General features: G+C 44.1%; 1 protein-coding gene across 3 annotated transcripts in view; it reads left to right on the forward strand.

The window, feature by feature from the left end:
• The first annotated feature begins 2195 nt into the window (after positions 1 to 2195).
• The window catches only part of LOC129709600 (uncharacterized), a 55550-nt gene continuing 30666 nt past the window's right edge, over positions 2196 to 27079 (forward strand). The window contains exons 1-4 of one of the 3 annotated variants that reach the window (XM_055656051.1): positions 2196 to 2502; positions 15600 to 15770; positions 16999 to 17046; positions 24960 to 25050. In XM_055656051.1, coding sequence (XP_055512026.1) covers positions 15699 to 15770; positions 16999 to 17046; positions 24960 to 25050 — 211 coding nt within the window. In that variant the 5' untranslated portion in view covers positions 2196 to 2502; positions 15600 to 15698. Of the gene's footprint in view, positions 2503 to 15599; positions 15778 to 16998; positions 17047 to 24959; positions 25051 to 27079 lie in introns of those variants that run through there. The other 2 variants (XM_055656052.1, XM_055656050.1) reach the window with 2 other exon arrangements.

Genomic DNA, 27079 nt, shown 5'->3' on the forward strand with positions numbered 1-27079 from the left:
CACACGCCACACACACACACACACACACACACACACACACACACACACACATATATACACACACACACACACACACACACACTCACATAGGGAGACACACACACACACACTCACATAGGGAGACACACACACACACACACACACACACACACACACACACACAGACACACACACACACACGCAGACAGACACACACACACACACGGAGACAGACAGACACACACACACACACACCCACACAGGGAGTCAGACGCACACACACACACACACACACACACACACACACACACACACACACACACACACACACACACACACACACACACACACACACACACACACACACACACACACACACAGGGAGACACACACACACACACAAACACAGACACACACACACAGACACACACACACACACACACACACACACACACACACACACACACACACACACACACACACACACACACACACACACACACACACACACGGGGAAGACACACACACACACACACACACACACACACACACACACACACACACACACACACACACACACACACACACACACACACACACACACACACACACACACACACACACACACACACACACACACACACACACACACACACACACACACACACACACACACACACACAGGGCACAGCACACACACACACACACACACACACACACACACACAGGGAGCGCACACACACACACACATGCACACACACACACACACACACACACACACACACACACACACACACACACAGGGAGACAGACACACACACACACACACAGGGAAGGAGACAGACAGACACACACACACACACACACAGGGAGCGCACACACACACACAGATGCACACACACACAGGGAGACACACACAGGGAGACAGACACACAAGCACACACACACACACACCTTTCCTTTCCCCTCCCTCCATCCATCCTCCCCTTCCTCCTACCCCATCCCCTCCCTTTCTCCCCCTCCCACCCTCTTTCCTCACCCTCCCTCTTTCTTCCCTTTCTCCTTTCCTTCCTTCATCCTCTTTCTACATTCCCTCCGCCTTGTCTCTCTTTGCCCTCCATCCCTCCCTTTTTTCTACCTTCTCCTCTCTCTCTCTTCTCTCTCTCTCCCCTCTCTCTTTTCTTCTTTCTCTCTCTCTCTCTCTCTCTCTCTCTCTCTCTCTCTCTCTCTCTCTCTCTCTCTCTCTCTCTCTCTCTCTCTCTCTCTCTCTCTCTCTCTCTCTCTCTCTCTCTCTCTCTCTCTCTCTCTCTCTCTCTCTCTCTCCTCTCCCCCCCCCTCCCTCTTTCCTTTCCCGGCCGCCCAATGTGGAGTCTGGCGGGCATGGTGTAGCGTGGATTGGCGGCGCTGACGCTGCCGTGTGAGTTGAAGGGCAGGATGGAGGGAGGGATGGAGGGAGCGATGGAGGGAGCGAGGTTGCTGCAGCGGCCGGAGGCGCAGCGCTCGCAGATGGCGCATAAAAGCGCTGACACCCGCTGCCCGGGACCGAAGCTCTTCCCCAGACCGTGCAGATCGCTGTCATGTTAGGCTATGGGCCGAGCATCAAAAATGTGTCCGGAAATCGGTTTTCGTGACCCAAGTCACCGAACTAAATGAAATTTTCCACAGATTTAGATGAAATATAATTGAGAAGGAAGTCATAACTCGTCATTGCCAAACGTTGCCAGGTGAATCGGTTGTAAAACATGGGGCCAAACATCTAGGACAGGGTTCGGATACCAATGCCCAAGAAGATTACAGCCTATTGCTTTTCTGATGAAATGCCCTAAACTGAAGGAGTTTCACATCTTTTAGGCACTTCATGCAATCACTGTTGTTTTTTCTATCCTTTGGCTACGATTATTATTGGCTACTAAAGGGACCTGTCTATTTGAAGTAATGTATATGCAACATTACGTATATCAAGTTGACTTACATTCAACTTGTAACAACACGGGACCATGGACTCCAAGATGGGTTCGAGGTGGAATGTTGTCCTTTTTTGTTATGTGTTTCAATAAACATGGTTAGCTTTCAGTTAATAAACTGCTCTAAAAATGCTTTCAAATCTGGCAGGGTAACTGAATAATGAACAAAGCTACTTGAGGTCCAGCAACATTATTTAAATTCTATTTAAAAAGCTGAAAATATAAATATTGAGAGAATTAGTCTGGTAAAATTGACAGATTTACAAGATTTGTTTGGTCAATAAAGCATTATTTTAGTGAGATGGATTATAGTGACGTCTGCTTGTCAAGAACTGGATTACAGTCTGTTTCCTCTTGTGTTTGTTTACAAGTCAGATAAGCCGTGCAGTTACTAAGAGTGACACAGAAACATTAGGAGGTATGTGTACACAGTAGGAAGTCTCATTCCATTAACAGATTGAGAACTGAACCAAAGCTGCTCAGAACGAACATGTCTTGAAAATGAACAGACGAGATTTGCTCACACAAGATCTTCCCATTGCTCAACTGCGATCGAAAGGTAGGAATTCTTGTTTGTTTTATGAGTTTGCACATCCTCATAGTGCAAGTTTTGTTTATTGTCACATGTACCGAGGTACAGTGAAAAGCTTTTGTTGTGTGCCATCCAGCCAGCAGAAAGACAATACATGATTACAAGCCAGCCATTTACACGATCACAAGCCAGCCATGTAGGTACATGATCAGGGAATAATGTTTAGTGCAAGATAAAGCCAGCAAAGTCCAATCAAGGATAGTCTGAGGGTCACCAATGGGGTGGATAGTAGGTTGATAGTTTAAGGTTACAGGTAGAAATGTGGCGTTGGTGATTTTCTTGTCTTTTGTTGTCCCCTTTTATCCTATTGTCATTGGCTTCTTCCTATAATGGCACCATATTAGTTACTGTATTAGTTACCAGCATGGCAGTTGCAGTAAGTGAGACAGTTGGCACCTTGGCTGTCCCCAAAAGGACAGTGAGTTTTTAGCTGGCATCCCATCCACAAAAGGGAGGCTGAGAACATGAAGCAAGGACATGAAATGCTCCAATATATAAAGTGCAAATCATTTCAAATGTTCTGCAAGTATTATTTCAATTGCAGTGTTTACTGTATATTTAATTCACTTAAAGTGTTTACTGTATTTTAAATAAATCAGTTAATATTTTATCAGGTCTTATCATTGACACAAAATCAGCATTAAATCATTTAACAATAGACAATGATCAGATGATAAAATACTAATTTATGTAGGAAGAAGATGACCATCATGATTTGTGAAGTTATTGATTAGTATTGCTTACTGACCATTGTGCAACATACTATTTCTAAGGATATGGATAGGACAGGTTTGGAGGGATATGAGCCAAATGTAGAGAGGTGGGATCAGTGTAGCTGGGACATGTTGGCGGATGTGGACAAGTTGGCCCAAGGGGCTGTTTCAATGCTGTATCAATCTATGTATAATAATATGTAACAATAATAATAATAATAATAATAATAATAATAATAATAATAATAATAATATAATATATTTTATTGTCACTGCACATAGGTGCAACGAGATTTGGTATGCAGCTTCCATCCAATGTCATAACTTAAACAACTAATACAATTTAGATACCCAGAGAAACATGGTTTATGAAAAAAGAACAGTAAAACAGTCTAAAGTGCAAATAGGTCTGTGCCAGGTCGATGTGTGACGTGACCATCCGAGGGAGACAGTTCATCCGAGGGAGACAGATGCTGGGGGTGGGGGAACTCAGCAGGACCGGTTCAGAGCAGCTATACCTCTGGGGATGAAGCTGTTCCTGAGTCTGGAGGTGCAGGCGTACAAGAGAGATACAAGATAGATTTATTCATCACATGTGCCAGATGGCACAGTGAAATGAAATTCCCATACAGCTATACAATAAAAAAGGGGACACAACACACTATAGGGTTTGACATAAAACATCCCCACACAGCAGAATCAAAGTTTCCCATTGTGTGGGAAGGCACCAAAGTCAGTCTTCTTCCTCCACTGATCCCTGTGGTCAGGGCCTCCCCGTGCCCTCCGCAGTTGCAGCTACGGGCGGCCCGATGTTCAGGACCACTCGCTGGGGTGATACAAGTCCGACGTCGGGGCTGCGGGATGTCCTCAGCGGCATGGACACCAGGGTCGGCCCCCTCCTACCGGAGTTGGTGGCTCCCAAAGTCCGCAGGCCGCGCCGGGTGGAGACTGCCGCTGTAGACCCTCTGCAAGGCGCCCCAGGACTCCACAATATTGTTCAGCGCCGCCCGCGTTGGAAGCTCTCTGCACCAGAGCTCCACGATGTTGGAGCAGCGGCTCAACGCTCCGGAGCTCCAACGGCGAACCAGGTAGGCATCGCCCGCTCCGCAGTGACTCCAGCGCTACGCCGCCGCTGTAGCAGCCCTGGTCCGGTTCCCGGTCCCCGGCAGGAAAGGCCACTCCGATCCAGCTGGTAGGCCGCGAGGTGGGGGGCGAGGACGTGACTCGGAGAAATAGTCGCGTCCCCGCCAGGAAGAGACTGGGAAACGGTTTCCCCCTTACCCTGCCCCCCTCCCCCACATAGAAAAGTAAAAGTTTCCCCCTAAAACAGACTTCAGACTAACTGAAAATAAAAAAAAAGATAGAAATAACAGACAGGCTGTAGGTAGAGGCTGCTGCCAGTGCAGTGCCCCTAGGTAGAAGGCCTTGTAACATCTGCCGGAAGGTAGAAGCTCGAACATACTATTACAAGGGTGTGAGGAGTATTTGTTGATGCTGATGGCCTTCCTGAGGCACCATGTATAGTAGATGCCCTCCAAGGCTGGTGGCTGTGTCCCAATTATCTTCTGCGCTCTGTGGACGACGCGTTGAAGAGCTCTCCTCTCCACCTCCGTGCAGCTGAGATACCACACAGAGATGCCATATGTTAATATGCTCTCTGTGGTGCAGCGGTAGAAGGTTGCCAGCAGCTGTTGAGGCAGACCAGTCTTTTTCAGTATTCTCAGGAAGACCAGTAGTTGCTGTGCCTTCTTGACCAGCGCAGCAGTGTTGGTGGACCATGTGAGGTCCTCTGAAATGTGAGTGCCCAGAAACTTAAAACTGGACACTCTCTCCACACAGTCCCCGTAGATGGAGATTGGGGCATATTCTCCATTATGTGACCCCCTGAAGTCGATAATCAGCTCCTTGGTCTTGGAGGTGTTTAGGGACAAGTTGTTACGTGAGCACCAGTCCGCCAGGTTCTGCACCTCCGCTCTGTAGTTTGTTTCATCAGCCCAATCACTGTTGTGTCGTCTGCAAACTTGACAATGGTGTTGGTGTCGAATGCATGAACACAGTCGTGTGTGAAGAGGGAGTAGAGCATGGGGCTCAGTACACAGCCCTGTGGTGTGCCGGTGCTCAGGATGATAGTGGAGGACAGGTGCGGGCCCAGTTTCACTGCCTGCGGTCGCTCCATCAGAAAATTCAGGATCCAGTCGCATATCGGCGAGCTGAGCCCTAGCTGGTGGAGTTTGGTTGTGAGCTTGGTGGAGATGACCGTATAGAATGCAGAGCTATAGTCTATGAAGAGCAGCCTCACGTACATGCCCTGTCTTTCCAGGTGAGTCAGGACAGTGTGAAGAGCCAGAGAGATGGCATCCTCTGTGGATCTATTTGCGCTGTATGCAAATTGATGTGAGTCCAGTGAGGCAGGGATGCTGGATTTGATGTGTGAGAGGACCAGCCTTTCGAAGCACTTCATGGGTATTGGAGTTAGGGCAACCGGGCAGTAGTCATTCAGGTTGGTGCAAATGGACACGTCTAAGACATCAGAGGAAGTTGAAGAAGAATTCAGAGCTACAAATATGGTGTCAAACCTGATCAAATAAACATTTGTTATAATTTTCTATTAAGTTTATCCTTGCGAACTAGTGATTCTTTTTATGTGTAAATAGAAATACTATTCTTTTCAACTGTACTAAGTTTGTCCTATTTTATTTGTTACCATCTGCTTTAAAAAGGGGAAACTTGAAAATTACGGGGGTGGGTGGGGGGGATTTGGAAACTTGGGATTTGGTGGATTGGGGAAAAGTCAAAATTAATGGAAATTACATTATTCCTCGCCTTTTCCTGGAAATGAGCATGAGGGCTAGCACAAACCCTTTTCCCAAGATTGAGAGGGTGAAGCTTTAAGGTAAGAGGAACAAAGTTTAGACGAGATGTACGGGACATATTTCTTTTAAACAGAGAGTTTCGAGTGCTAGGAGGGGTGGTGGAGGCACCTAAGTTAGTGGCATTTAAGAGGGAATGAAGGGCTATGGATCACATGGAGGCGGAGGAGATTAGTTTAATTTGCCATTGTGGACTGAAGGACCTGCTCCTGTGCTGTACTGTCCTATGTTCTATATCTACTGCTTCTTGTATGTCATGCCTAACATGTCCGTACCAAAGATCCTATAGTGGAGCAAGATAGGCTACTCCTGCGAAATGCAATGGGCTAATGTGTAGTACGCTACGGAGGGTATCCTGGGCATTTTTCCCCGCCCATTTTAGTAACCGGAACCTACCCTACCTGACCCGACTCGCAGTGTAATCCAAAGATCTTATAGCAGAGCTATAGGATCTTTGGTGTAATTCTGTTAGTTCACACTTCTGTTAATTCTTGTCAAGAATAACATTTGACTCTGGTAATTGTCTTTTTTAATGTTTTTTAAATAATTTATTAGGCTGTGTTTGAGTAGATTTTGTATTAACCGGAATCTACCCGATCCGACCCTACTCGTAGGGTAATCAACGTTGCAGGGGAACAGTTTTTGTGCGTGATATAGGGTTAGATTCATAATTCTGTTAGTTCATAATTCTGTTAATTCTTGTTAAAGAATAAAATGTTTATAAATTTTGCCTCTGGTAATTTTCTTTTTAATGTTTTTTAAATCATTTCTTTTTAAATGGCTCATATGCTGCGTTTGAGTTGATTTTGTATTACACTTGCACTCTGTAATTCATTCATCTAATCACATTAATGTAATCACACTGTTCACATCTGCAGTATTTGGGAAATTAATAGCAATATGAAGATTCCAGTTGCTCCAGCCCTGGAATGTTACTTAATGTTTTTGTGCTTATTTTCTATTTTCTATGAAGTTGTTTCTCTGCAATAAAAAGGGGTCTGGTCTTCCCAATAGCCAGAGAGTGGAATGAGATCTGCCTGTGAGGTTATCTACTTGAAAAATTTCACAAGATTAACTTTGTTTTGAGCAAGATGTACAAAAGATGTATAACTTAAGGATGGTTTTATTCCATGAGCATACAACTGACTAGATTGTGCTGGAAAGAACACACATACAGGAATGTGATATAGATGTATATAATTATATAACACACACAATTATATTTCTTCTGATCTTATATCCAATGATGACGTTTATTTCAGACTAGGCAAGGGACATTAAATAATAAACATAAACATTGTAAACCTCCCCGCAACTTCACACACACTAGGCCCTATCCCACCCCTCAACTCCCCCCCTTCCCGGCACTCTCTCGCCTCCCCCCACACTACAATGTCTCCCCCCCCTCCTATGCTGTATTCCCTTAACCCACCAGCCCCCAACCCCCACATCTCTTCCCATGCTCTCTGCACCCTGGCCCCTACCCCACCTCTCTCTTCCAAAAATCTTATAGCAGAGCTCCGCTATAAGATCTTTTCTCTCTCCCTCCCCCCCGGCCCTACCCAACCCTCCTGCGCCACCACTACCCCACTTGCACTACTCCCCTCCTCTCTCCCCGCTGCCCCGGGCTGCGCACCCCCCTCACCCCGCCAAGGCCTCGGGCCTCCCCACTGCCCCGGGCCTCGCACCCCCTCTCTCTGCCCAAGTCAAAGACCAAAGCGAAGATACGGGAGCAGGAGGCGGAAGCAAAGATCCGATCTTTGGCCGGAAGCAAGATGGTGGAACAAGATGGCGGAGCAAGATGGCGGAACAAGATGGCGGAGGCTGGTTGCTAAAATGGATCCTATAATCGCCCATGAATCTGCCCATGACCGTACTACGTGTTTTGCGTAGGAGTAGGCCATCTTGCTCTGCTATAAGATCTTTGGTTCGTACCACTGTGCTAAAGTCCATTTTAGATTGTGTTAAAATATACGGAAGAGGTTGAACACTCACCTTTCTGACACATAATTGTAAGATAACCACTAAACCACTCCTGATTCTTGCATTCTTTTGTTTTAAATTATTTGTGGGGTGTTAGTTTGACTGGAAAGGTCAGGATTAATTGTTTTGGAGATGACTAACTGCAGGATATCCTGTTACTTATTGGCAATATTTATATTCAAGCTACATCACCGGTCAATCATGATAGCCAGGATCTTAACAATAGGGCCTTGGCAATATTATTATAATTGAATATCAAATAATCTCTCTAGGTCATTGTCGACCACTTGTGTGGCATGAATATTGACCAACCTTGCTACATGCCAGCATTAACTAATTCATTTTCTGAGGAGTTGCAAATGCAATTAGCATAATGGGATCATTGAACATCCCCAATTATGATCTTATGAAAGAAGGAAGTTCAGGGATGAAGCAGTTATAGATGTGTTTAAGAAGGAACTGCAGATGATGCACCCGCTGAGTTTCTCCAGCATTTTTGTGTACCAAGTAGTTCTAGATGGTTGGGCTAGGACACAATCCTGAAGATCCTGAGGCAGAGATGATGGAATTCAACAACTGCACTACCTTCCTTTGACCGATGGAACACTCCAACCATTAGAGAGTTTCCTTTCCTTTAAAAAAAATTCTTAAAACACCTTTGCTCGGTCCTCCTTGGCCAACACAATTTCCCGGTTGCCAAACTTTAGATAGCTTTAGGTAGCTTTAGGTAGCTTTAAATCCCTTTCCCATTCCCACACTGACCTTTCCGGCCTGGCCTCATCCATTGACAGAGTAAAGTTAAATGCAAATTGGAGGAATAGTACCTCATATTTTGTTTGGGCAGCTTGCAACCCAGTGGCATGAATATTGATTGCTCTAACTTCAAGTAACCCAAGCATTCCCTCTCTGTCCGCCCCTCCCCCACCTTAGTCGTTGTGCTAGTTTCACTGTCGTCCTGCTGAGTTTCACCGTTTGTTTCAATCGTTATCACCTTTCCCACAGTCAACAGTGGACCATTGCGCATCCCACCTTTCCTTCCTTGATCATCGTTGCTAGCTTTTATTTATCTTTTTTGCATATCAAGTCGTCAAGTTTTTTAAGTACCTTTTCGTATCTATGTTCCCTCGCCCCTGACTCTCACTCTGAAGAAGGGTCTCGACCAAAAACGTCACACATTCCTTTTCTCCAGAAATGCTGCCTGACCCGCTGAGTTACTCCAGCGTTTTGTGTCTATCTTCTTTTAAATCCCATTGTCTGCAGTTGTATCAGATCTCTTTGATGTCACACTTGCTCAAATGCTGCCTTTATGTTTAGGACAGTTAACTAACTCCCTGCCTCAGGAACCCATCTCTTTTGGTCATGGTTGGGGCAGGGTTGTGAAGAAGCCTGGAGCAGAACGGTCACAGCAAAACCCAGAGCGGGCATTTATTAGTAAGCAAATTATTAGTGAATCAGTGTTATTTACCAGCATTATTCATTTCGCCATCCTTCATTTGCCTGAATGGTTTCTGCTTTTTTTTTAAATGAATAGGACATATGTGGGCAATTTTTGTAATGTTGAGTGGATGTAACTATTAGAGTTGTTCTGGAACAGTTTGATTACAGTCATAGAGTCTGGAAACAGGCCATTCGGCCCCACCTGACCACCCTGTCCAACTGGTCCCATCTGCTTGCATTCGGTCCATATGCCTCTTAACCTGTTCTACCCTGTCTAAGTATTTCTTAAACATTGCGATAGTCCCAGCCTCATCTACCTCCTCCGGCAGCTCGTTCCATACACCCACCACCCTAGGTGTAAAAAAGTTACCCCTCAGGTCTAGGTGTGGAATATAATGTCCAGTTCTGGAATATAGTGCAGGGGAAAAGATTTAATAAGAATATGAAGGGGTAACTTTTTCACACAAAGGGTGGTGGGTGTATGGAACAAGTTGCCAGAGAAGATAATTGAGGCTGGGATTATCCCATCGTTTATGAAACAGTTAGACAGGTGCATGGATAGGACAGGTTTGCAGGGTATGGACCAAGCGCAGGCAAGTGGGACAAGTGTAGCTGGGACGTTGTTGGACAGTGTGGGCAAGTTGGGCTGAAGGGCCTGTTTCCGCACTGTATCACTCTATGACTCTAATATAAATTGTCAGCAATCCAGATGAGATGTTGTCTGGTCGCAGAGATTTCACTCAATCCAGTGTTCTTTGTCTTGCCTTACTGCCACTTGGAATTTATAGCATTTGTGAAGAATGGTTTTTGTAATGGCGGAGAACAGAGGTTTTCTGGATAAATTTAATGCTAACTCTTCAGCCATGTATTCAGCATGTGCTGGGGTCAGCGTCTATATCTCTTGTTCCCCTTTCCCCTGACTAGTCTGAAGAAGGGTCTCGACCCGAAACGTCACCCATTCCTTCTCTCCAGAGATGCCGCCCGTCTTGCTGAGTTACTCCAGCATTTTGTGTCTATCTTCAACCACCTTGAATCTGTGGCTGCCCTGCAGCTTCCTAGTTTGTTAGCCTCTAATTGTCAAGCACAATGCACAACCGATGTAATGGACTACAGAGGACAACAGAATGTAGGACTGTAGCACTTTGGTTGGATGCACTGATGCACAACTTCATTCTGTTGCTAAATGCATATGCAATACTTTGTTGCAGACCCATTAGAACAGCAACAAAATATTGGGCTTATATTCACTGGCATTTAGAAGGATGAGAGGGTATCATATAGAAACATATACAATTCCTAAGGAATTGGACAGGAAAAATGTTCCCAATGTTGGGGGAGTCCAGAACCAGGGGTCACAGTGTAAGAATAAGGGATAGACCATTTAGGACTGAGATGAGGAAAAACCTTTTCACCCAGAGGGTTGTGAATCTGTAGAATTCTCTGCCACAGAAGGCAGTGGAGGTCAATTCACTGGATATTTTCAAGAGAGGGTTGGATATAGTTCTTAGGGCTAATGTAATCAAGGGGTATGGTGAATAAGCAGGAACGGGGTACTGATTTTGGATGATCAGCCTAGATCATATTGAATGGCGGTGCTGGCTCGAAGAGCAGACTGGCCTGCTCCTGCACTTATTTTCAATGTTTCAATGTTTCCGTGATTGGCAATTGTCACTTGTGACTTTCATCACCAGTTTGCAAAGTAAGTTTTTAGGTATATATTTATTACTTAATGTAGTATTTGATTAAATTTCTGATGTGCCTTTATGTGACTTCTCCTGTTATTTGAATTGACATACCAATAATCAATAGTAAATAGTGATTTATTTGTCACATCTATAACTGCACATTGAAATTGGTTTTGCATATATAACACATGCGGGCATCGCCATCGACATTACCCCGGTTCACCCTCCTACAGGCCCACGCTCCTCACATCCCACGTCTCCAGCTCCCTCTGGTTACGCTGTCCGGTGAGCCTCCAGGAGGGATCCGGGCCCTACCGACCTCCGAGCCTTCGAGCGAACTCCTGCCGTCTGACAAATCCTCCGGGCGGGAACTGCGGGAAGGCATCTGCTGCAAGGAACTTTTTACGGGTAGCGAGGCAAATCTGATCTTCAGCAGCCATCTTACCCTGTTCTCTCCTTAGGCAATGTCAAGTTACATTCAAACATTAAAAAAAAAATGTTACTGGCATTAATAATTTAATTTTTACATTACCACGTTTTGTACATGATGGAGAGGAAGGGGCGATTTTCAGCTCTGCCTTGTTCTTACTAATTCAGAAAGGTATGTTGAAAATGCCCCCCCTAATTAACACGCATGTTTGACACATTCCATTCATTGTCTAATCCTTCTAATCACATCCTTTCAAGCGGTGTAAAAGAGATGGCAGTGGAGTATTTCTGTAGTATTCCAGTTACTTAGTGATTGGTAACCACAACAGCAGAATGAAGGACATCCAGCAGGGAGAGCTATGCTCAAGTTCAAGGCTCCACTGACAAGTACACAATTGCTCATTTTACAAATTCAGTTTCAGTAGCTGATATCCTGGCTATTGAACATTTGCAAAATGTATTCCAGAAATGGACCTAAGGACTCAAATAGTTGGCTGCAGCTCCAGGGAAAGTAAAAATATTTGTTCTCATTTGTTTAGTTTAGAAATATGGCTTGGAAATAGGCCCTTCTTCCCACAAGTCTACGCCAACCAGCAATCCCTGCACACTAACCTTATCTTACACATACTAGGGGCAATTTACAATTATACCACCCTACAAACCTGTACATCTTTGGAATGTGGGAGGAAACCGGAGATCCCGGAGAATACCCACACAGGTCAAGGGGAGAACGTACAAACAATGTACAGACAGCACCCATAGTCAGGATCGAACCTGGGTCTCTGGCACTGTAAGGCAGCAACTCTATCGCTGCGCCACCTGTTACCATTTGTTGTGGAACTGAATTTCGAAAGCAACTTTAAACCTAGTTAAATGTGACATTTCAAAGATAGAAGAGATTTGTTGCAGTGTTCTAGTGACGGACAAGATTAGGTGTTCATGTGCCAGTTTGTGATCAAAAGTGCTGGAGGAACGGATCATGCAGTATCTGCGGTGGGAACGGACGAAGTTAGGGGTCGGGAACGTTTTCTGACTCGGTCTGAAGAAGGGTCCCAGCCCGAAACGTTGCCTGTCCATTGTCTCTGCAGATGCTGCCTGATTCGCTTATTTCCTCCAGCACTTTGTTTTGCTGATGAAAAATACTCTGTTGTTTGTTTCAACATGACTCATGGGAAGTCTTCCATTGGAAGCCAAATTCTGGCAAATCGGAATGGCTGAGTGCAGGTGGGAGTGGATGTCAAATATCCCATGGCAATGCTTGTAGATGAGCATAAACATTGTCCTAGTTTCAATTTTAATTCGTCATTCAACAAAAATAAACAGATACACACGTTGCCTATTTCCTTCGCTCCATAGATGCTGCTGCACCCGCTGAGTTTCTCCAGCATTTTGTGTACCTTCGATTTTCCAGCATCTGCAGTTCCTTCTTAAACATATACAGATGACCTGGCCATTAACACAGTGTTTTTAATGGGGAACTGCTGTGATCAAATCCACTGCCGTATTTCTTGCATCAGAAGGAACTGCAGATGCTGGTTAACATTGAGTTAGATAGAGCTCTAGGGGCTAGTGGAATCAAGAGCTATGGGGAGAAGGCAGGCACGGGTTATTGATTGGGGACGATCAGCCATGATCACAATGAATGGCGGTGCTGGCTCGATGGGCCGAATGGCCTCGTCCTGCACCTATTTTCTATGTTTCTATGAAGTTAGACACAAAATGTGGGAATAACTCAACCAGTCAAATAGCATCTGTGGAGGAAAGGTGATGTTTCGGGTCGAGACGTTTCTTCAGGCTGAAGAAGGGTCTTGACCCAAGATGTCACCTGTTCCTTTTCTCCACAGATGCTGCCTGACCCACTGAGTTGCTCCAGCCTTTTGTGTCTATCTTTGGTGTATTTCTTGCATTGTATTAGCGATTGTACTTTAAGCAACTTCTCACTGAAGCTGGTGCTGTAATGTGAAACAAGCAAACACGACATTGCCAGAACTCCATGGGCCAAGCAGCATATGTGGAGACAAAAGGGCAAAGATTCAGGTTGAGGCCCTGCAACAGAACTGAGAGGGAAGAGGAAAAGTTGCCAATGTGAGTGGGTGTGGGACAGCAGCTGAGGGGATGATGGGCAGATGGAGGTGGAGGAGGAAGAAGTTTGCCAAGGGATCACAGCTTAAGGAGGGGGTGTGGAGACAGAGAGTGGTGCATCTCTGGAACTCTCTGCCACAGAGGGTAGTTGAGGCCAGTTCATTGGCTATATTTAAGAGGGAGTTAGATGTGGCCCTTGTGGCTAAGGGGATCAGGGGGTATGGAGAGAAGGCAGGTACGGGATACTGAGTTGGATGATCAGCCATGATCATATTGAATGGCGGTGCAGGCTCGAAGGGCCGAATGGCCTACTCCTGCACCTAATTTCTATGTTTCTATGTTTTAGGAGGAGAATGAGAAGGGGGGTGAACAAAGATGTTTTTGTTTGGGAGTATTAAAGATAAAACATGGAAACAGGCATTTGTGCCACCGAGACCACACTGACCAGCAATCACCCGTTCACACTAGTTCTATATTATCCCACGTTCTCACCACCTCCCTACACACCAAGGGTGAATTTGAGTGAGGCCAATTAACCTCCTTGTCTTCCGGATGTGGGAGGAAACCCAAGCGGTCGCAGGGTGAACTTGCAAACTCCACATGGACAGCACTTGAGGCTAGGATCAAAACTTGCCTCACAGCACCAGAGACCCGGGTTTAATCCTGACTATAGGTGCTGTCTTGCATGGACTTTGTACGTTCTTCCCAAGACCGCGTGGGTTTTCTCCGGGTGCTCCGGTTTCCTCCCACACTCCAAAGACGCACAGGTTTGTAGGTTAATTGGCTTAGGTAAAGATTGGAAATTGTCCCTAATGTATAGAATAGTGCAGATGTACAGGGTTCGCTGGTCAGCGCAGACTCGGTGGGCTGTGGGGCCTGTTCCCACGCAGTTAACCTAAACTAAAGTATACTAAGAAAGAGAGAAGAAAACATAGGTGGACAGGTGAGTGCGTGAGGGAGACAAATATTGGGGTTGGAGTTTGTTGGATGTTTTTGTTTATTATATATTACCCATGTGTTGCATTTACAGGCCTGTTAAGCTGCTGAAAGTAAGAATTACATTGTTCCATTGTTGATACATAGATATAGACATAGACATGGAAAATAGGTGCAGGAGGCCATTCGGCCCTTCGAGCCAGCACCGCCATTCATTGTGATCATGGCTGATCGTCCCCTATCAATAACCCCTGCCTGCCTTCTCCCCATACCCCTTGACTCCACAAGCCCCTAGAGCTCTATCTAACTCTCTCTTAAATCCAGATGACAACCAAAGACTCTTGACACCTGAGATAGGAAAATTCAATATTCAGCCATTGGGTTGCAAGCCCCCCAAGTGGTATATGTGATGTTGTTCTTCCTTTGTGCATTTGGCCTCTCTGTACAATTGGAGAAGTCAGTGTGGGAGGAACATGAAAGAGAGTTGCAATGGAACACCACCAAAAGCTTGGGAATGGCTGTTGTGTGAATTGTTGACCGTGAAATGCATCAAGATATCCCAGTCCGTGGACACTTGATTCAGGAGCTGAGAAGATATTTCATATAATTATGGGCATGAACAAAAATGTTTACCTTAAATAGACATAAAATGCTGGAGTAACTCAGTGGGACCGGCAATAACTCTAGAGAGAAGGAATGGGTGACATTTTGTGTCGAGACCCTTCTTCAGAAGGTCTTAAGAGGTCTGAAGAAGGGTTTCGACATGAAACGTCACCCATTCCTTTGCTCCAGAGACCCGCTGAGTTACTCCAGCATTTTGTCTCTATCTTTGTTGTAAACCAGCATCTGCAGTTCCTTTCCACACATGTTTACCTTAAGGTTTGAATTGATGTGACATAGAACGTACTTTGTGTTTAAATCTCTTTCAGCCACCTCACGAAGGCAGGTTCTGACTGGCTCCTCATGTTGAAGACTGTACCACTGACACTCATCAATCCAGAAGCAGATGGACAATTGATAGACCACAGATGCCCAGCAGATATGGCCCTACAGTACTTGTGGAAGATTCTCAACAGGGTGTTAAACTGGTGGAGAATGATGTTGGTGGTACTGATCTCCTTTATCCTTACAATCTTCAACTTCTGATGTGGTCATGAAATATGTTACTAAAATAGCTCTTTCTTTACAACTCTTCATGTTCATCTGCCCCTGCTGAGATAGTTGAGTAGCGGTTTATTCATAGAAATGTGAAAATGTGAAACTCCACCCAGCACTTTAACTCTGCTCCACCATTGACTATGGTACATCATTCAAATTCTGTATTCCCATCCAGCTTTCTTCCCCGCTCCCTGTGGATCCCCGCGACATCACAGGGTGACGCCTGTATGGTCGTGAGTAGTCGCCCAAACAGTTGTACCTTTTTCTGGTCGCCGCTGGATTTTCAACATGTTGAAAATTTTCGGCGACCTGCTGCAACTATGACGGATGCCAGCAAGTCACCGAAAAAAATTGCGTTAGTGGGACAGGCCCTTACATTCCTGACTATGTTTAATGTTTTTTGCATGATAGAAAATTCCACTGTCTAGGGGAAGAAATCTCTCCCACAGTTATCAGGCAACTGCACCATCCTACCAACAAGTAGAACGCAGTCCTGACCTACTATCTACCTCATTGGTGACCCTTGGACTATCTTTGATCAAGACTTTACTGGAGTTTATCTTGCACTAAACGTTATTCATGTTATTCCCTTTATCATGTATCTGTACACTGTGGTTGGCTCGACTGTAAGCATCCGTTGTTTCTTCCGCTGGCTGGTTAGCACGTAACAAAAGCTTTTTACTGTACCTCGGTACAACAGACAATAAATTAAACTAAACTAAACTCAACTCAACTCCACATCTCTGTATTGTGGTTTACCCCTCATCGTTAAACTACTCTCTGCCATCGGAAACAGGTATCTTATGTCTAATTTGGTCAGCCGTTTAAGAATTTGTAGGTTTCTTTGAGATGAACTTTTGTTCTTCTAAACGACAGTGTAGGAAGGAACTGCAGATGCTGGTTCAAGCCTAGCTGATCCACTCTGTCATCGTTGATTACATTCAAATATGTCTTGTGAACTGTTCTTTCACATGAACTGCAAAAGGAGCAAAGAGGACTGCAGTTGTACAGGGCCCTGGTGAGACTACACCAGGAGTATTGTGTGCAGTTTTGGTCTCCAGCATTTTGTGTCTATCTTCATTCAATAGCAGATTGGGCTCATGTAGGTGCATAAAGCACTGTGATCCTTTGGGCTTTTCTGAATGTCAGTATTCCTTTACATGTTCACAGCCCAAGATGAAGCCCAAAATCGAATCTTTCTCCTACTGGACATCAAGAGTAAGTAATATTTTCTCATGATAAAGTTGGTTTAACTGAGTTGATGTGATCTTGGAGAATTTTGCATTTATAGTTAATTGCAATAGTAATGATATTTTTTAAAAGAGCAGACATCTCCTGGTTTTAACTTTGTGATATAACCCACATGTTGATAAGTTCATGGGTTCTAGGAGTTGAATTAGGCTATTTACCCCATCAAGTCCATTTCAGCATTCAATCATGGCTGATCAACCTTACCCTCTCAACTACATTCTCCTGCCTTTACCCCATATTATCTGACACCCTTGGGCTACTTGAAAGTTTTCTAAATAAATGTTTTTTTTTGTGGGTTGGAAAATATCACATCACCCTGGCCATACTCTTGTTTCACTCATCAGGAATGAATTACAGTATACAGTATACAAATAGCTTTTTCGCAATGTCATCAAGCTCTTGAACACTACACAACACCAGCCTCATCTATGATCTTTCATGGACTGTCTTTGCTTGCACTAATGACTTTGGTTTTCTTTGCACTAGTATTGAGGTTATAAATTTGTTGAATTTTTGTTTTTTGTATATTATCTCTGTGCATTGTATTTTATAGGCTGTACTATGCTGATGCAAGTATACATTTCATTGTTCCATTGTTGGTACAGATGACAATTTAGTTTAGTACAATTTAGTTTAGAGATATCGCGCAGAAATAGGCCCTTCGGCCCACCGAGTCCGGACCGACCAGTGATCGCCGCACATTAACACTACCTTACATGGATAATTTATACTTATACCAAGCCAATTTACCTAATAACCTGTACATCTTTGGAGTGTGGGAGGAAACCGAAAATCTTGGAGAAAACACAGGGAGAACGTACAAACTCCGTACAGACAGCACCTGTAGTCAGAATCGAACCGGGGTCTCCGGCGCTTCAAGCACTGTAAGGCAGCAACTCTACCTGTGCCGTCCGTTGTTGAATACACTTGACTCTTGATCCAGACACAAGTGCACCTGTTAGCCTGGCTTGAATTGCCTGTCGCAGCACCGGACAACCAGACTTCATGAGTATAGGGTGTTCTCCCAAATGCCAAACACTTTAACTCCCCTTCCCATTCCCACACTGACCTTTCTGTCCTGGCCCTCCTCCACTGTGAGAGGGAGGCCACATGCAAATTGGAGAAGCAGCACCTCATATTTCGCTTGGGCAGCTGATAACCCTAATTTCTCTAAGTTCAGATAATCCTTGCATCCCCTCTCTCTCCGTCCCCTCCCCCACCCTAGTCATCATACTAGTTTCACTGTCTGTATAACTCGTTGTCAACTAGCTCAAGCCAACAATGGACCATTGTGGGCTCCACATTTCCTTGATCATTGTTGCTTTTTGCTTCTTTCATTCATTTGTTCTATTTACCATCTATATCTCTCGTTTCCCTTTCCCCTGACTCTCGGTCTGAAGAAGGGTCATGACCCAAAACATCACCTATTTCTTTTCTCCAGATAGGCTGCCTGACCCGCTGAGTTATTTCAGCTTTTTGTGTCTATCTTGGTTATTAGAACAGTGGCTCAAACATTTAAATAAAGCCTCAATAGTCAAGAGTATATTGGGTGATGTGCCCTTTTTGTTGTACACATGATGTGGTTGAAGAGTCATAGAGTGGTACAGTGTGGAAACAGGCCCTTCGGCCCAACTCGCCCACACTGGCCAACATATCCCAGCTACATAAGTCCCATTTGCTTCCACGTGGTCCATATCCCTCCAAACCTGTCCTATCCATGTACCTGTCTAACTGTTTCTTAAATATTGGGATAGTCCCAGCCTCAACTACCTCCTCTGGCAGCTTGTTCCATACACCTACCGCCCTTCGTGTGAAAAGGTTACCCCTCATATTAAATCTTTTCCCCTTCACCTTGAACCCTTGTCCTCCATTTCCCCTACGCTGGGCAATTAAAAACAATTAAAAATTACAAATGTTTAGGTTTAGTCTTTGGTTTAGATTCATTATTGTCATGTGTACCCATGGACAGTGAAAAGGTTAACTATCCAAAGGCGTGCAATCCAAACAGATCAGATATACCATACATAAATGCAATCTAATAGACAATCGGTGCAGGAGTAGGACATTCGGTCCTTTGAGCCAGCATCGCCATTCAATGTGATCATGGCTGATTATCCACAATCATTACCCTGCCTTCTACCTATATCCCTTGACTCTGCCATCTTTAAGAGCTCTCTCTAACTCTCTGTTGAAAGCATCACAGACTCACAACTCTCTGTGTGAAAAAGTAATTCCTCATCTCCGTTCTAAATGCCCCACCCCTCATTCTTAAACTGTGGCCCCTGGTTCTGGACTCCCCCAACATCAGGAAGATTCCTGCCTCGACCGTGTCCAAACTATTAATAATCCTATATGTTTCAATAAGATCCCCCTCATCCTTCTAAATTCCATACAAGCCCAGATGCTCCATTCTACCAACATATGACAATTCTGCCATCTGGGAATTAACCTTGTCAACCCTACGCTGCAATCCTCACTAGCAAGAATATCCTTCCTCAAATTTGGAGACCAAACTGTGCACAATACTCCAGCTGTGGTCTCATTAGGGCCCAGTCAAACTCAAGTACAATAGGTAAAGGAAAAATGACGAAACAGAGTGCAGAATGTAGTTCTCAACATTATAGCGCATCCGTTCCAGAGACAAAGTCCAATGTCCGCAATGAGGTACGGGGAATCGGGCAGTACCTTAGGTTATGGAAGGACTGTTCAGAAGCCTGGTAACTAGAGGAGAAAAAAGCTGTTCTTGAGTCTGGTGGTGTGTGCTTTCAAGCTCCTGTATCTTCCTCCCAACATGAGCAGAGAGAAGTAGGAATGACAGGGGTGAGACATGTATTTGATTATGTAGGCAGTGTGAATCATAGATGGAGTCAATGGTGAGGAGCTTGGTTTATGTGATGGACTGGGTAATACCTGCAATTCTCTGCAATTTCTTGGAGTTTCAGTTTTGCTGCTGCCTAGTTTTCTAAATTACTGATGCCTGCATCAATGAAAGTATAGTAGATTTCTGTTTCTTAAAATGTGTTGATCTATTACACATCAAATGTTCATTTAAATATCACCAGCAATAGTCATTTAACATGAGATACTGCTGAATGTTATCCCATGTGTAGCAAGGAACTGCAGATGCTTGTTTACACTGAAGATAGACACAAAATGCTGGAATAACTCAGCGGGACAGGCAACATCTCTGGAGAGAAGGAATGTTTTGGGTCGAGACCCTTCTTCATACTGAGAGTCAGGGGAGAATGAGACTAGAGGAAGGGTAAGGTGTGAAAAGGACAGATCAAAACAGACGATGCTCATGGAAATGTAGAATGGTTCAATGTTAGCTGAACCATTCTAGGAAGGTGAACACGAGGCACACGATCAGGAAGACAGTGAAACTAGTAGGAGAACTAGGATGGGGGAGGGATGGAGAGAGATGGAAAACAAGGGTAACTTGAAGTTAGAGAAGTCAACATTCATACCACGATGTTGTGCGCTGCCCAAGCAAAATATGAGGTTCTGTTCCTTCTATTGTTCTTATTTGTGCTGGGCCTCACTCTGACAGTGGAGGAGGCCCAGGACAGAAAGCTCAGTATGGGAATGGGAGGGTGAGTTAAAGCGTTTAGCAACCGGGGGATCAGGTAGGTTTAGACGGACTGAGCGAGGTGTTCATCGAAATGATCATTGTGCCTGCATTGGTCTCACGGATATATAGGAGTCCACACCTGGAACAGCAGATATAGTAGATGAGGTTGGAGGAGGTGCAAGTTAACCTCTGCCTCACCTGAAAGGACTATCGATGTACCTGGGCAGAGTCGAGGGAGGAGGTGTAGGGACAGGTGTTACATCTCCTGCGGTTGCAGGGGAAAGTACCTGGGGAGGGGGTGGTTTGGGTGGGAAGGGACGAGTTAATGATGGAGTTGCGGAGAGAACGGTCTATGCAGAAAGCGGAAATGGGTGGAAATGGGAAGATCTGGCTAGTGGTGGGATCCTGTTGGAGGTATTATCCCATGTCTGGCAACACAGCAACTGACATCCAGAATGGATTATGGGGTATTATCAGGGAGATGTTGGACAATGTTGGATTGTGTTCTCTGGAGTGCTGGAGGTTGCGGGGAGACCTATAGAAATATCTAAAACTCTGGGAGGCACAGGTAGGGTAGACAGTCAGAAACATATTCTCAGGATGGAAAAATCAAATACCAGAGGGCATAGCTTTAAGGTGAGAGGCAAAATGTAAAGGTGATATGCAGGGCAAGATGTTGACATAGATGGTGGTGGGTGGCCATTATGAACTGTTGGGGTGGTAGTTGAGGCAGATATGATAGTGTCATTTAAGACACTTTTGGATGGGCACATGGATACGCAGAGAATGAAGGGATACGGCTTATGTGCAGGCAGGTAAGAGTTGGTCTTGGCATCGTGTTTGGCACAGACATGGTTGGCCATAGGGCTTGTTCTTGTGCTGTATTGTTCTGTATGCCAACTGAATACAATGGGGTATTATAAGCATTTGTCATCACAATAAATATGACAAATAAATAAGCAATCTATGACGGATAGATAACTCGTGGTGGATTACAATTATGTAAGCCGCGATAAAGAGATTAAAATATGAATAATATATCTAAAAAGATGAAAGGCCAGAATAGAACATCAAAGGTTTTATTGAGGGATGTCAAACACAAGACGTGTTAAAAACAAAGAGTAGAAATTTAATTCCACGGAGCCTTGTGAAATTACTGGTTGAACCCGAAACTTTATCTGTGTTGAGAACTTGTTCGAATGGGTGAATGTTGCAGATATATCCGTCAGAATAGGAACATTGGCCAGGTACCTGTGGTTAAAAATGATTACTCATTCTGTTCGAGATTCAGTCAACCATGCATGCATGTAAAATCTGTCACACGCATCACTTCACAATTCACTTCAATCTGAGTGTAAAAGAGGATTTGAGTGGCGCAGTGGTAAAGCTGCTACCCTTATAGCGCTATAGATCCGGGTTCGATCCCGACCACTGTTCCATGTCAGTACGAAGTTTGTACGTTATCCCCGTGGCTGTGTGGGTTTTCTCTGAGATCTTCAGTTTCCTCCCACACTCCAAAGATGTGCACGTTTGTAGGTTAGTTGGCTTGGTATTAAAAATGAAAACATTCCCCAGTGGGTGTAGGATAGTGTTAATGTGCAGGGATCGCTGGTTGGTGTGGACTCGGTGGGCCGAAGGGGCTGTTTCTGCGCTGTATCTCTAAACTAAACTAAACTAAACATTTAACAAACCAGGACTGCTGTTATCCAAAGTGGTGTGATTTTTTTTTGTAAAATGTTTAATTACTGTATTTAAGGTGACTCGAGGATATTTTTTACTGTAAATGCTTGATCTAAATGTCAATTCCTGCTGGCACTTGGAATGCTGTTTGATGGGCATGTGAATGTGCAGGTGGTGGAGAGAAGTGCAGGCAGAAGGGATTAGTTGATTTTGGCATCATGTTCGACTTCGGCATTGTGAACAGAAGGGCCTGTTCTTATGCTTACTCTTTGAAGTTATAATGTACTAAATGCTGCCAGAATAAAACAAAACAGAAATAGAGAACACAATTCCTATTGAGACTGTCAACAATGTTTAAATATAGTTAACCGTTTAGTTATTACCATCAATCGTAGAAATCAAAACTCTCGGGTGTACACGATCTTTTAAATTTAGATATTCAAAATCATAATTTCAGTGTCATGTTTGAATCAGCAGGCAATAATGTGAAGCCAGGAACTGGTGGTTTATAAGAAAAACAAAGGAGAGGAATGGCCATTGCTGTATGTTCAGATCTGTTGACATGCCTCTAAACTCCTGCAAGTTGTTGCAGATATTATGATTCCTCTTCATAATCAATAATCCCTTGAGATCTACTCTAACTTTATTTTCTGGTTTATACTGTTACTTCTCATCCTATATTTAAAACTATGTATTGAAAACTTGTCCTTCCTCACCTATGCCTAGTTTAGTTAAGTTTAGTTTAGCTTAGAGATACAGCACAGAAATAGTCCCTTCAGCCCATCGAGTCCGCACCGACCAGCAATCCTCGCACACTAACACCATCCTGCACACACCAGGGACAATTTAACATTTATTTATACCAAGCCAATTAACCTGCAAACCTGTTCATCTTTGGACGTCTGTAGTCTAAAACATTTATGTATGGAGCTGAGGTAGAAAGGAATGTGTAGATAGGTGACATGTGAATAATTGCCAGAGAGAAACATTAGCCCAATTTGTCTAACGCTGGAGCGATGTTAGTGGAAAGTAACATCACACATAATCTAAAGCCAACCTTGCACTTAATGTCTGCACCTTGATTGAGGTTATGATTAAATACCTGATCATATTCCCGTTTCAATTGTTGATTTTGCATTGCAGTAAAATAGCATCAACCTCAATAGGGCATCATGGTGGTGCAGCAGTAGAGTTGCTGCCTTACAGCGCCAGAGACCCGGGTTCGATCCTGACTACGGGTACTGTCTGTATGGAGTTTGTATGCGCTCCCCGTGACCGCGTGGGTTTTCTCCGGGATCTCCTGTTTCCTCCCACACTCTAAAGATGTACAGGTTTGTAGGTTAATTGGCTTTGGTAAAATTGTAAATTGCCCGTAGAATGTGAAGGATAGTGTTAGTGTACGGGGATCGCTGGTCAGTGCGGACTTGGTGGCCGAAGGGCCCTTTTCCGCATTGTATCTCTAAACTAAACTAAACTAAACTAAACTAAACTAAACTAAACTAAACTAAACTAAACTAAACTAAACTAAACTAAACTAAGCTAAACTAAACTAAACTAAGCTAAACGAAACTAAACTAAACTAAACTAAACTAAGCTAAACAAAACTAAACAAAACTAAACTAAACTAAACTAAACTAAACTAAACTAAACTAAACTAAACTAAACTAAACTAAACTAAGCTAAACTAAACTAAACTAAACTAAACTAAACTAAGCTAAACTAAACTAAACTAAACTAAACTAAGCTAAACTAAGCTAAACTAAACTAAACTAAACTAAGCTAAACAAAACTAAACTAAACTAAACTAAACTAAACTAAACTAAACTCTCCATCCAGGATGTCTGGATTCCAGCCTGGATTCTAGATCAGTGGACAATAGCGTTGTTGGCTTATTGTCACAGACTCAAAGTCTGGAGTCAGAAGAAGGGCCCCTACCCAAAACATCCGTTATCCGTTCCCTCCAAAGATGCTACCTGACCTGTTGAGTTCCTCCAGCACTTAGTTTTTTTTCACCTATATATAATAACCCTGCAAATAACCCCATAGTTCTTGTTAATTAGGACATTATTTTTTTTGTTAAAGGACAATGCAGAGATATACTGAACGAAGCCAGATGATTCGTAAATTGATATCTTGGAATATGGAGCCAAATGGCATTCCGTTTCTTCTGTTCTTGTGATCTTATGGCGTGCAGATGCAGGGGAAAGCAAATATTAAATGCAAAAAAATTATAAAAGCATTAATGTCAAAACAATTCTGCAGTCGAAAATAGTTGCTGGAAATCTGAAAGAAAAGTTCTGGAACTGCCAGGCAGCAACTGTGGTGAGGGAAACATGGTTAATACTTCACACTAATGACCATCCATCTGAAAAAAATCCTTCCTGAACTCGGTTTAAGGAAACTGTGGTTATGATTTCTTCCCATGCTATAGGTCTGGTGGCACGTGGCTCTCAGTGCCTGTAACTATGCAATTTATCCTGTTCTCATCGGTTACTGACACATGTGGGTGAATGGCATTACTCACGGCAGGCAGTCGGAACACCTGATCAACTCTCGCTGAGTTACTCAAGCTTTTTTTGTTTAAACCAGCATCTGCACTTCCTACCCACACAACTCTTTTGTTTTGCAGGTTGAGTTTCAGGAGCCAATTCCATCCTCAACGAATGGAGAACTGTGTGCAAGCCTCAGGGTCCGCACAGACCCTCCGCACGGACAGATAGGTGTGAACCTTATGATAAACATACCATACCAAGACAGACATAAAATGCCGCAGTAATTCAGCTGGTCGGACAGCATCTCCGCAAAACCAGAAGTAGCTGATGGTCCGGGTCTGATGAACGGTTTCGACCCAAAACATTGCCTATTACTTTCCTCCAGAGATGCTGACTGACACACTGAATTACTCCAGCATTTTGTGTCTGTAACCAATGAATGAAGTACACGTTGGCCAAAATGTCTTTTGTGTTCCTTGAAATCGGGTTAGAATTTATTAAAAATTATCAAACTTCGAAGACAAATTGATCTCATTTCCAATAATCTGAAGATTTTAAATTCTGATCTCGCTTTTAAGAGGGAAGAATATTATGAACTCTAGACATTTTTAGCATAAATATAAAATGGAGGAAATATATAGCAAATTGCATAGCATATTAGCATAGCACCGGGCAGCACAGTGGCGCAGCAGTAGAGTTGCTGCCTTACAGCGCCAGAGACCCGGGTTCGATCCTGACTAAGGGGCCTGTCTGTACGAGGTTTGCACGTTCTCCCTATGACTGCATGGGTTTTCTACTCTTTCTCCGCTTTCCTCCCACATTCCAAAGATGTACAGGTTTGTAGATGAATAGGCTTCTGTAAAATGGTAAATTTTCCTTAGTGTATGTGGGATAATGTTAATGTGCGGGGATCGCTGGACTCTGTGGATGAAAGGGCCTGTTTCTGCGCTGTATCTCTAAACTAAACGGAACTAAAAATATGCGAACGGAGGAAAACTGGTCACATGTTAGGCCACTGGCCTTTAATTATGATGACGTCTGAAATGTTAACTCCATTTGCTCTCTGGATGAACTTCTGCATTGCTGACTATTTTTAGCATGTTCTATACAGGTGTAAGGTTTGATCGGTAATCACTCCCTGTTCCTGTTCAGGCCTTCCTGTTCAGTTCCTCCCTTTCATAGCATTAATTGTTCTCACGTGTTAGTGAGTGGCATTACTCATAGCTTGCTGTCAGAACACCTAATGATACAATCTAGAACCTTAAATACTTAAAATTCTTGAAAGTTGGCACCAGCAATTGCTGCCCCGCCAACAGTTCTTCCTTCCTTTGTTGTTTATCTGTGCATGCTAAATGTGTTTTAATGTTCTGTAGCTTGTTTTATGTGGGGGTGGGGGGGAAACTTTTTGGAAACTTTTTCTAATCTCTTACCCCGACGGAGATGTAATTTTTTTCCGTATGGGACCGTCTGTACGGAGTTTGCACGTTCTCCCCGTGACCACGAGGGTTTTCTCCGGCTGCTTCGGTTTCCTCCCACACTCCAAAGACGTACAGGCTTTTATTTATTTTATTTTTTTTAAATCAAAAATATTTATTCAAATATTAAAGTAGCATTTACAATACAATAAAATAAAACACCACCATAATACAAGACAAACAAATATACTAAGCAACTGCTAAACAACTATATCGCAATCCTTGTCCAGGATACATTCAACTCCCCTCGGTGCCCAGCGGTTGCGGAACTCCCTCAGGGTGCCCGTAGACAGGGCGTATTCCCTTTCTATCCGCACCCGGGCAAGGACGTATCCCCAGAAAAGGGGCAGGCAGCCGGCTCGGGTAGAGCCCTCCGCCGCCTGGTGCCGTGACTCGCGGATGGCCAGCTTGGCCAGGCCCAGGAGCAACCCAACCAGGACATCTTCAGCCCTACCCTCTCCCCTACACACAGGGTGTCCAAAGATGAGGATGGTGGGTGAAAAATGCAGCCTGAAGGCAAGGAGCAGCTTCTTTAGATATTCAAACAGTGGCTGCAGCCTCACGCACTCCATGTACACGTGGTACACAGACTCTTCCAGCCCGCAACAGTGGCAGGCGGCATAAAAGACGTACAGGTTGGTAGGTTAATTGGCTTGGTATAAATGTAAATTGTCCCTCGTGTGTATACGGTAGTGTTAATGTGCGGGGTTCGCTGGTCAGTATAGACTCGGTAGGATGAAGGGCTTGTTTCTGCGCTGTATCTCTAAACTAAACTAAATAAA

The sequence above is a fragment of the Leucoraja erinacea genome, chromosome 26, assembly GCF_028641065.1.
Source record: "Leucoraja erinacea ecotype New England chromosome 26, Leri_hhj_1, whole genome shotgun sequence".
NCBI lineage: Eukaryota > Metazoa > Chordata > Chondrichthyes > Rajiformes > Rajidae > Leucoraja > Leucoraja erinaceus.